Here is a 12,261-nt window from a genome sequence, read left to right on the forward strand (position 1 = left end):
TAACACGACCATGCACGTGCTCATTAGTGGCAAGGAACCACTAGTTAGCAACACTTGCTTGCCACCAAATGGCAGCCCTGGCCATCATGAGAGTACCGACCAGCTGACTTCCTCATTCACATCCCTCCTGCTCTTGGAATTATATCACTTTTTAGACTCGGTCCTTTGCTAAGTGTTGACCTTTTTTGGACTTTATTTCATTGTAAGGGATTGTTTGATTCATTTTTAGGTTTCTCATACGTGTATTTTGGCCTTCCTGTAGTGTATGCTGCAATTCTCATTTTACCATTGCTGCATGTGGTTAGAATTCTCTTTTTCTAGTTGCTGCTGATGCTGCCTCTGCCTTCAATCTGGGTTATCTTATTTGAGAAGGTTCAGGAGTCTGCCCCTGGGGATTACCGCTTGCGGGGCTCCAAACTGGGTAGTACGTGTACTGTACATTGGTTCTTCTGCGGGGTCTGGTGTATTTAACTTTTTTGTCTTGATTATTCATTAATCAGCTTTTCATGCTGAATACTGTTGCCTAATATCATTCAGCTTTGGTGGAGCCGCTGTTGTTGGTAGTAGTGGACACTTCACCGGCACTGGTTTGCAAGTTGTGTATGGCATTTATTAACCTGCCTGATCATTTTCCTCCTGAGCCCTCTTGGTCACTGCATACAGTTTTGGTTTTGTCTTTCCTCCTCTTCATTCTGTGTTGTCCCATAGTGTCATGATCAATTTTTATAAGTCTTTGTTTTTGTTGACCCTTGCCCTCGGTTGTAAGTCAGAGAGCTACTTCAGAAGCAGGGTTTTTGTTTCTTCAGCCTGGGTGGGTGTTTACTTCATGTGCAGTCATCTCCTTTTATGGCTAAGAATGAGATATCTAGCTTCTGGGGGGGCGGGGGTCCTTTGGTTGTCAAGGCTTGGTTTGTTCAACCGGGGGTTCATCATTTGTTATGCTCAGTTGTTGCTATCCATTGTTACCTCTGAGCCACTCATGGTGCTTCAAGTTGTGCCTGGAATTGGTTTCAATAACCTCTAAGAGTGAATCCCCCCACTTACTCACTCTTGTACAGGGAACAGGAACAGGAACAGGGTTCTCACATTTCATCAACTCAATCATGTGTTCAACTTCTACTGATGTCCCCTTGTTCTACCTCTTTTTAATATACATAGGCTTCCTTTGTCCACTTTGTTTATTCCAACAGGATCTTGTATGTTGTGACAAGTAATCCTTGTCCATGATGAGATACGGGAAGCCACTTGAGTATCACACCAGAAAGAGGCATTTCATTACATTCAACACTGGAATTTTATTTTTTAGGGAGGGTAAGCATCCCAGTTCTACATGCTAACCACTGTATTACTGCCCAAGATGATAGTTGTCTGATGGCATTTCAATTCCAGATACTGTGCTAACCTCTGTGGCATGTGGGATTGGGACACCCCCAGACGACTGTTCAAATCTTGATTTTGCAATTAAATTTCTTTCCACAAACTTTTTGTACTAATAATTATTATATTTGATTTTCATATTTAGACTCAATCTTGAATCGGCACGACTTGCAAGGCGTGCTGCCGATGAAGTCACAGTAGAGACAGGGAAGCAGCGGTACGTTGCTGGTGCCATGGGTCCCACCAATCGAACACTTTCAATATCTCCTTCAGTTGAACGACCTGATTATAGAAATATTAGTAAGTTTGTCTCTGTATTGCACACTATAGAAAGACATGGCAGTGTGTGAATACAATGTCCAAAGTCATTACTCACGAAATAAATTTATTTACAGGTATTGATCTAAAGAAAGATATATATATTTGTGTACATATCAAACGACTGAGATTATGTCAGTCTGATATAATCAGTATATTATATCAGCAGATTGAGTGCTAGTTTGTAGATAACACAAAATCTGTTAAGCTAAATAATGTTTCAGATTAATATTCAAACAATTTATAAAAATGTATTAAGGTTTTGTATATAGTCTAAATGGTGATATTTTTCATAAAATATTAAGTGATGATGCTATCTATTGATGCTTATTGTTTGTGTGAAGGTATTCCACATCAATAATGGAGGAATTTTTTTCATATAAGGTGACATTACAAATCTGGACCTCTCTCTGTATTGCAGATTTCGCAAAAATTCAGACCAAATCCATTGTGCAAAATAGTTTCATCAAAATATATTTGCATTTCTTGTTTTTCCTAATCTTGCTTTTTATTTATATTATTTAAAATAAAACATTTATATTTTGAAAAATTTCAATGATATTGAACAAAAGAGTTTGTGACATTTTTTATCTGTATTCATTGCCCTGCAGAGTATGTGTACCATCTGTATCTATATATATACAATATGCTCCCTCCATCCTCACACATTATCCTCTGTCGCTGGAAGACAGAAGAGTTGGGGGGGGGGGGAAATGATCACCATATACATGATTCTCAAAGTAATTGATAGGGTAGATAAAGACAGGCTATTTAACCGGGGCACGTGCAGAAGGGGATACAGATGGAAATTGAGTGCCCAAATGAGCCACAGAGATATTAGAAAGAACCTTTTTAGTGTCAGAGTAGTTGACAAATGGAATGCATTAAGAAGTGATGTGGAGGAGGCTGACTCCATACACAGCTTCAAGTGTAGATATGATAGGCTCAGAAACCTGTACATCAGTTGATTGACAGTTGAGAGGTAGGACCAAAGAGCCAGAGCTCAACCCCTGCAAGCATTACTAGGTGAGTACACACCCGGTCCATCCCTCTTTATCCCCGCACCTTTTCCCAACCTTCGCCCCTACTCATTCCATCCACCCATACCCTCTCCACTACCTGTACAGTATTACTACCATATTGGCCCTCCTGATATAGGATGAATTCTTTTTGTTAATGTTTGTAGATTGACTAACAGCCCGATCCTGATAAATTCCTTCGTCTCTCCCAATAAATTTCTAATCCTTAAATCACTCCTGCCTTAACCAGACTACCCAATCTCTCTCACCTGCCCTCCCACCAAATCAATCCTACCTGCTGGCCTGATCATTCTGCTCACCTGTTGAGCCATTCAACCTAATTTTCTTCATGCAGTTACATTTTTTCTCAGTTTTTAGTTGATCTCTGATATCAAAGTTCTCCTCTCATTATAGAGAGCCAGATTATGGTGCTGGTGCATCCCCAAAAAATGGCATGGCTGTACCAGTACTAAAGTCACGATGCTATGGAGAGTTCAGCTGAAAGGAGCCTTTCATGACCTATAAGTATTTTTTTTTGTTTACAAAGCCAAACCTTGTATTCACATATCTGAGACATTATTTTTCAATTCTAGCATTTGATGGATTAGTTGCTGCATACACTGAACAGGCAAAGGGACTTTTGGATGGAGGTGTCGATATACTGCTGGTAGAGACCATCTTCGACACAGCTAATGCAAAAGCAGCACTCTTTGCAATCCAAAGTCTGTTTGAAACAGAGTATGATCCTGTACCAATATTTGTAAGTTGAGTCAGATATTACATGATATTCATGACTAGCATAAATTTCAGGAATTTGCCCTCTTGTTTATATTCAGTTGCATCATAATATAGAATCTGTGTGTGTACTGTGGTTTAGCTGTAGTGGAGTCATGGTATTTGTTTTTTCAGTAACGGGATAGCAGGGTCTCCGGTAGCAGTTGCCCAGCAATGTTTTTACTTTGTTATCAACCGATATATTAGTGTCAAATGTAGTACTGTACAGTATAAATATTTAATCATATGATAAATATTTTCTTATGAAAATATGAGTGTCTCATTATCACTCTTCACACACTTTTTACTTGCTAGTTCAATATATATACATAGTTATCACTAATTTGGTATCCTTTTCAGCATGGTTTTGGGATAGATTCATTGTTTTTCCTTTTCTGAAACTTTGTAAAGGTATAAAATAAAATTCACATAAATTCAAATAAAATTCCCATAAAATTCACACTTCAAATGCTCTATTGGAATCTACTTGGTTGTTGGACACGATGTCTTACATTTTGAATACAGATCAGATTTGAATATCACCTTCCATTATGGATTTCATACTCAAGATACAGTGATCATTTTGAGCTAATAGCACTTGGTTGCTATTAGCCAGGACATTGCTCCCCAAAGCAATGTCCCTATACTCACAGGGACATATCCAAGCAACAAGCAGGCAAGTTCAGCTTTCTCTTCCCAACACAGCTAGTGTCTTCAGACACTCCTGCCATGTCATTAATGGGCAAAAGGAGATGCTAAGATTTCTCTGGTCAGTCTCAAATAGACCATCAAGTATCACTTAGCTAAAGAGTCACCAGTGATGTCAAATTAGGGTTCTATAGGGTTTTGATGAATGAGCATCATTCTGGGCTGGAAGGAATTCTCCAGTGACTCCCTGCTACCTTGTATGACCCTACTGGGACAGCTTGTAAAATATTCGTGTTGCTGGTGTGGTAATTCATCCTGTCTGATTTACTGCGTTACCATCCATTAGACATCGGAATTACTTAGAGCAACAAAATGATCTGCTCAGAAAAGCACTTTTCATATTGCTCAAAGCCTGATTTTTTAAAATAAATTGTATTATTATTTATTAATGTACTTTACAAAGCATATATCAAGTATTATCTAATGTGTATTCACAAATGATTGATCATTGTGTAGTGAAGTGTGTAAGGGGATAAATTGGAAGTAATCCAAATTTATCCATAGAATGAAACTCAGACTACCAAGCTATAGAGAAAGTTTAGTAAGTCTTGCATTCTTTATATCTGGAGCATTTCACATCAGCTGGTGCCATGGATAATTTTCTTCCATATTGCTGAATGCCATGTAATATGTTTCAAATTTCTCACTCTGCAATTGTTGATATTTATTGTACAACATTCATTTACAGATTTCTGGAACAATTGTGGACAAATCTGGCCGCACCCTCTCTGGGCAGACTGGGGAGGCTTTCATCATTAGTGTTTCTCATGCACAACCTATGTGGTATGTATTTCACATTCAGTCATTAATAAACTACCAGTATATATTCCCTCATGTTAACTTAAATGACTAGATCTTGTTTTTCTATCCAATTAAGCATCTGTTTCATATCCTCCTCCACTACTGTAGGAGGATTGTCTGATCAACACAGCAGCTCTTCGTGTACTACAGATTCCAGAGGGGCTGTTATTTCTCCTGTGTTTCCTTCATTCTCCTGCTATGTTCCTTCCAGCCTAATTTATATGTCTTACTTCCAACCTGTAATTATACCTCTGTAACGACTGCATTTCAGAGGTTTACTAACATACCTGGCTAAGTTCTAACATGCTCAAAATTAAGTTAAATACCCCAGTGTATTCCTTCAAACCTCTCTTTTGTCACGGTGTAATACAGTACTTGGCCAAAAACACACATAGTATAAAAAATCCCTTGACATTTTCTACAATTTGACTTGTGAAGGTGCCTGTCGAGTTCTCTTTTTGAACACTGCAAGAAGCTGGCCAATTATGCTTTATACGTGTAGGGGAAAAGTGTTGAAAGTCTAGAACCTTTGATGTTGATCAAGTTCTCTCTGAGCATGCTTATTGCACCTCTGCTTTTCAGTGGGGCTATTTTACACATCCTGCTGTGCTTCTGGTCTCATGTGGTTTGCATGAGTGCAAACTTCTTCATTTCTGTGTGCAAATTTCGAACCAGTCCTCTTAATATTTTCCAAGTTTAAATTACTGTGTATCTCTCCCACCCACGCTCTAGGGAATACAATTTGAAAATTTTTAGGCGGTCCCAATAATTTAGATGTTTTATTGAGTGGATTCTAGTGGTAAAAGATCTTTGCATGCTCTCCAGGTCAGCGATTTCTCCAGCTTTGAATGGGACTGTTTAGTGGGCAACAATATTCCACTCTAAGAGAGCACTAATGTCTTAAAAAGTATCATCATTGGTGTAGCATATCTTGTTTGGAAAGTTCTGGTTATCCAACCTATAATTTTTCACATTAACATGCGCACCACTGATGAAACGACTCCGGTTGATATGTGCAGTTGAAGGGTTAAGTATTCTTGGACCAAAAGGACTCGACAGGCTTGGAGGCCTGGTCGACGACCGGGCCGCGGGGACGCTAAGCCCCGGAAGCACCTCAAGGTAACCTCAAGGTAACAGGGACATTTCAGATCTTTATTGTGACAGTACAAAATATTGTGTATCCCTGATTTACATGGTACACTTCTTTAAGGCCAGGATGGATCTTCCCTTATGGACCATACAAGTTGATTAGCTTTAGAAGGGCTATACAGTATTTTTCCAAATTATTTTTACATTATTAAATGCCATTAAATTGTCATCTAAACTTCCGTGGAAATCCACATTCCATTCACCTGGGCTCTAGGAGACTCGAACTGCGGACCCCACGCTTGTGAGGCTGAAGTTTAGCATTACTTTGGTGAAGTAATTCCAGCTTGGCAGCAGGATGCTGCTTCTGGAAACTTTCCTTATTAAGACTACTCAATACCTCGGTCGATAGAGCTTCGGCCCCACGCGTGTGAGGCCCAGGGTTTGAGTCTCGTAAAGCCCAGGTGAATGGAATAAAATGCCATTGTTTTTATATATACCTTGTGTCTATTTATTTTACAGAATGATTTTATCATTATCTAACATTTTTACTTTACGTTTTTTATTCTTGCTTGAAATTGACTAAACAAATTTTGATTTTGTTTTTTCAAAATATATTTTGAAAGTTATTTAGTCCAGTCTCTATATATTATAATCCACACAACCCATCCTCTGCATGACACTATTAATTTTTTGTTTTTCAGTATTGGCTTAAACTGTGCACTTGGAGCCAGAGAGATGCGTCCCTTTATTGAAAATGTCAGCCAGAACACCACATCTTTCGTTATATGTTATCCAAATGCAGGTCTTCCCAACACATTTGGAGACTATGACGAAACTCCAGACACAACAGCTAGTCTTATTAAAGACTTTGCCCGAGATGGACTAGTGAATGTTGTGGGGGGCTGCTGTGGCACTACACCAGATCATATTAGGTAATAATAATACTAATGCAATATTTTCACTATTACAAACTCGTGCCATGTTTTCATGTTAGTACACAATGTCATCACCATTACCACCACCATCACTATCATCACTAAACCAACCTATCATAACCAGAATGTAATTTAAATACCTAAAGAAGGACTGTTTCAAGGCAATCTTCATAGGTTAATATTGGACCAAGCTACAGTATATATGTATAAGAGAGTCTGTGTGTGTATGTGTGTCCATCGTTAGAGGCCAGGTGCTTGGGGCTAACCTCGCCCAACTTTGCTGGGGAAATAGTCTGGGATATGGGATGGATATAAGCTGATCAGGGTCAGCCTAATTTAAATACTTTAAAAAATATTGGCATTTATAGAGACCCCATGCAATTTTCATGGACTCAAGGGTGAAATATTTTGTGCATTTTCCTAGAGGTTTTCAGTGATTCATAATAATAAATTTTCTGGGAGAAGGTAGAAGAGGAGGAAGGGACAAAGTGGGGGGACCAAAGAGAGAAGGGGGACGAGGGGCAGTAAGGAAGAGATGTGGTGAAGACGGAGAAGAGATCCTGTTGCAGCTGAATATCTATTCTAGCTACAAGAGAGAATGTCTGTCTCCAAGCACACACTACTTTACTCACATGATTCTCAGTGACTACATGTGGCTTAAACACTGGAATAACTGCCTTGACTGCCTGCAGTATCCATACCACAAACAGGAGGAAATTATTGAAGATATGGCTGTAGCTTCCTTACATGTAATGCACAGTCGGTTCTCCATTTCACAGTGGAGGTCATGTGTGTGGACTAGACCATGTCTGCCCTTGAGACTGATACGATAATAATAGCTACATACTATATATCATTACCCCACGAACCCACAAAGGAATCCAGGTTTGTGGTGATACAGTAATGATAAATTTGTGCTCTGTTAGCTTCATACAGTTGGCACTGAACGACCACATGGCTTCTATCTTGGCCGAGATAGTAATACACATCTTGCAGTCGAAGTTGAAGCCCTAAGAATGAATTCCTTGCCACTCAAAACCAAAGCCATGCTTGCTAGCTTCACCAAACCTCTTGAATGATTACTCTAATCAAAAGCTAGGTTCTTCATTGCTCTCCATTCTGTTTGGTTCTTCCCAGAGTTTGTATGACCTGAGGAGCGTAAATCCGGTGGTTCCACCAAGCTCTCGTACATGAGGTCAGATGACCTCACCCTTTGCTGCTGGTCACTTGAGTTTGTGCCATTTCCGTCCATTTAAAATGGCAGTTCCACCCATAGCCTTGTACAAGGTTCATAATGTTTCCCTGCTCTTGAAGCATAGGCCAACATTATATGCTGGCCATCATACTATATCTTGATACCAGATGTGAATAGCTATCCAAGGATATCCCACTCGATGATAGTCCAATCTGAAATAATGCTATTAGTAATTAAGGTGAAGGAAAGATCCAGTATATGTACAAGTGTATTAAAAACTAAATATTTAGATGTAACCTACATCCTTTCTCAAGACACTTGAGAATGATTTTCTTGTGTGTTTCAGAGCTATAGCTGAAGCTGTTGCAATGATCAAACCTCGTACTCCTCCATCAGTTTTGTATGAAGGTGCACAGGTTCTTTGTGGCCTTGAACCAATGAGACTCACAGACCAAACCAACTTCATTAATATTGGTAAGTACTAATATAAAAATTACTTCAATTTAATTAAAAAGAAGCATTTCTTAATGATAACGTGACTGTGGTGTATTGTGAGCACTCGCAGTACATTTGTTTTGGTACATCTAATTTTCTTTTCCCACTTTACTATTCAGATCACGCATTACAAGTCTATAATGCTTAAGTATTATACTAATCACCCTTTCTAAGTTCAGTAAATAAAATACATTTTCATTCTCACTTCAATCATCACACAATGCATTTTGAACTGTAGTAAGACCATTATTCAGTGCCCCATACTACTCTTTATTAATTAATAGGTATACCTCTTCCACTCTTCAATACTCTTTGGATAGCATAAACCTAACTCATTGAACTTTCCTTCCTTGAAACTTTTCTCCATTTCCAACTTCTTTTGTTCCTAATTTATTCCTCTTGCATTTAGCAAAGCCAAAGGAACTTTGCTTTATGTGCCTTAAGCAGGTACAGCCCCCAATATCCAGAGCTATTTTCACATTTGGTTAGAAAATGTTAAAGGTGATGGACGTCGAACCCAGTCCCCCATGCAAACTTCTTAGGGTATGCAAGACTGACTGCACCAAATAGTGATGGGGGGTTGGATCACAAATTCTGTTATGTTTATCATTAATCAGTCTTAATTTTTTGTACAAGGATCTTCTGTTATATTCAGCCCTTCTTGAACTGTATTTTATCAATGATTTCAAAAGCATACAGATATTTTGCTATCTGCCATGTTTTAAATTATTTGTGATTTTTATCTTTTCTGCTATTAACACCAAATGTATTCTTTCTCATCTTGAAGTCATTACAGAAATGTTGATGGCTTACCATGAAACCTGAAACATACATGAAACTGTATGTGATGCATGTGGACTGTGAAATTAACTAAAATTTTATATAAAATATTTATACATTCCAAGACCAGAAGATTGTGTGGAGATGCATTCCTCATATCAAAGCATTTGTATCCACATCCTTTGTATTTATCGGTTGCCTATATACCAACCACAAGACCATTAAAGATAGTGGTCTCACAGGTGACAGGATGTGTATGGCCTCTGGTGGATTGCTTTATTTTCCCTGAGTTTTTTCATGGGCTTTTTGAAAGTGTCTAATGGATCTTGCTTTGGCAAAGTCAGTGGGCAATCTACTCCACAGGTTTATTACTCTGGATGAATACATAATTCTACATGTGTTAAAAAAAAATTATGCACTTGAAGCCTATTTGTTAAAGTTTATTATGAATTCATTAATCATGAAAAAAGGCTCTTTGTAAACCATGGATATATTTTATTGAATTGACTAGTGGCTACAAATTGACTGTAATGTATATTTTTGTATGGCAGTATTAGTTACAAATTGAGTACTCGGACATCATTATTATATGAATATGGTACATTATGTATTTATGTATAGAGAGAAGCATACATCGAAGTGACTTGTATAATGTATTAACAGGCGAGAGATGCAATGTTGCCGGCTCCCGTAAATTCTGCCGATTGATCAAGTCTGGGAAGTATGACGAGGCTCTTGCCATTGCTAAAACTCAAGTAAATATTATTTAGTGTGAAGCATTACATTACACCTGACTTGAGTTCCTTAATATTTGATAGCTTTTGTTTTTACGAGGCATTGTTAAATCAACTAAATTGGTGTATTCCTCCATTTTTCGGGAAGAGCTCCTTGGAGGCTCCCTGAAGCTATAGCACTAAGACAGCTTCCCACTACTGAGTCACATCATGTTTTATTTAACCTTCCCTGTTTGACTTACCAGGGGCCAGAGCCATAACCTGGCCCTCCCTCATAGAGGCACTGAGAGCTGGGGAGTGTTAGGATCACTTTCACTAGAAAAGCATCCCAAAAGTAAAGTGACACACAGGGTCAATCAATTTTTATCCTGTGAGTGATGTGACTTAGTAGTGGGAAGCTCCTTCAGTGATACAGCTTCAGCGAGCCACCAGGGGCCTACCAGAAGTGAGATTTCATTACATTCAATTCTATTTTTTTTTTATATATGAAAGTAATAATGAACATTTTGTGAATGTGTTGGTCATAGTTGAGAAAAACTAAAATTTGTGCTTTGTAAAATTAGAGTATCATTCAAAATAATTTTTAACAAGTGCAATACAGAACAGCTTTTACAAGAAAGTTGCCCTTATATTTAAATCCTGAGAGGAAGGTAATATCTTGTTTCCTAAATATTTTATAATTTTCCTCAAGGTTGAAAATGGAGCACAAATCCTCGATGTGAATATGGATGAAGGTTTACTTGACAGCAAAGCAGCAATGACTCGCTTCCTTAACTTAATAACTACAGAACCAGACATTTGTAAAGTAAGTATATACAGTACTCAATAAATTAAGTATTCAGGTACTATCAGTAAAGTATTGGATTGCATCCCAAAAACCATATGGAACCAAAATGGAAGTGTTGCAACAAAAGGGTTAAACCCCTTAACAACCATGTTCATGAATTTAAAAACTCAAAATTCCATTTTCATTCCAAAAGCTCAGCAGAGGATCAAGGGGATGAGTTGCTTGTGGGTCGCGACTTTATTCCTTCCCACCAATAAAATGAGTTTTCACAGGTTGATATCTCAATTCTTGCTCTTTCATTCCCAACAGATACCATTGTGCATAGATTCATCTAACTTTGATGTTATTGAAGCTGGCCTTAAGGTGACACAGGGTAAAAGCATTGTTAACTCCATTTCACTCAAGGAGGGTGAAGATGAATTCATTTTCAAGGCAAAGTTAATAAAGAAACATGGGTGTGCAGTTGTTGTTATGGCTTTTGATGAAGTAGGACAGGTGAGCAAAAATATTGTTTTAAACTTCGTTCAATCACTTTTGGAGAACCTGAAATGCATATTCGACATAATCATAATCTGACACACAATCATTTTACTGTTCATAATATTTTAGAACATAGCTGCTAAATGTTTTGGGCATGTGTTCTAATGAGAGTTTTGTTACTTGTAGGCTGTGAATGCAGAGAACAAAGTTAAGATTTGTCAGCGTTCGTACAAAATCCTTACTGAAATAGTGGGATTCAATCCCAATGATATTATCTTTGACCCAAATATCTTAACAATTGCTACTGGAATGGAAGAACACAACAACTATGGAAATTACTTTATTGAAGCAACAAAAATTATCAAGGTAAGCAGTGGATCCTCCTTTAGCAGAGCTTTTATTTCTCTTGGTAATAAATTTTTGCCAAAAGACAGGTAATAGTGGTAATTTGCCAGAGGATTGGAAAAGAGCTGTGATTGAACTACTAAAATGCAATGTAGCAAGTGTAAGAATTAGAGGCATTATTTTACTAGGTGCTAGATTAATAGAAGAAGAATTTGTGCAGGTGTAGTGGAAAGTAGGGTTAGTCAGGTAAGGGAAATGGCTGGTGCATTAGATGCCCTGGTTAAGGGAAACAAGATAGGGATAGATACAGCCAGAGGTCTGCATGAAGGAGTGGTGGTGGTGTCCACTCTTATATATGGTTATGAAATTGTAGTAGGGTATGAACATGAAAAATTAAAAGTAGGACCATTGGAAATGGACAATG

At 38.1% G+C, this 12,261-nt stretch overlaps 1 protein-coding gene across 3 annotated transcripts in view; it reads left to right on the forward strand.

Moving 5' to 3' along the window:
• LOC123754994 (methionine synthase) overlaps nucleotides 1-12,261 on the forward strand; it is a 29,834-nt gene that overhangs the window by 5,102 nt on the left and 12,471 nt on the right. For all 3 annotated transcript variants that reach the window (XM_045737365.2, XM_069332807.1, XM_045737363.2), the window contains exons 4-12: nucleotides 1,523-1,677; nucleotides 3,308-3,474; nucleotides 4,885-4,979; nucleotides 6,788-7,018; nucleotides 8,563-8,690; nucleotides 10,155-10,246; nucleotides 10,917-11,030; nucleotides 11,322-11,507; nucleotides 11,679-11,858. In XM_045737365.2, the coding sequence (XP_045593321.1) occupies nucleotides 1,523-1,677; nucleotides 3,308-3,474; nucleotides 4,885-4,979; nucleotides 6,788-7,018; nucleotides 8,563-8,690; nucleotides 10,155-10,246; nucleotides 10,917-11,030; nucleotides 11,322-11,507; nucleotides 11,679-11,858 (1,348 nt within the window). The remainder of the gene's footprint in view (nucleotides 1-1,522; nucleotides 1,678-3,307; nucleotides 3,475-4,884; nucleotides 4,980-6,787; nucleotides 7,019-8,562; nucleotides 8,691-10,154; nucleotides 10,247-10,916; nucleotides 11,031-11,321; nucleotides 11,508-11,678; nucleotides 11,859-12,261) is intronic.

Source organism: Procambarus clarkii, chromosome 28, assembly GCF_040958095.1.
Source record: "Procambarus clarkii isolate CNS0578487 chromosome 28, FALCON_Pclarkii_2.0, whole genome shotgun sequence".
NCBI lineage: Eukaryota > Metazoa > Arthropoda > Malacostraca > Decapoda > Cambaridae > Procambarus > Procambarus clarkii.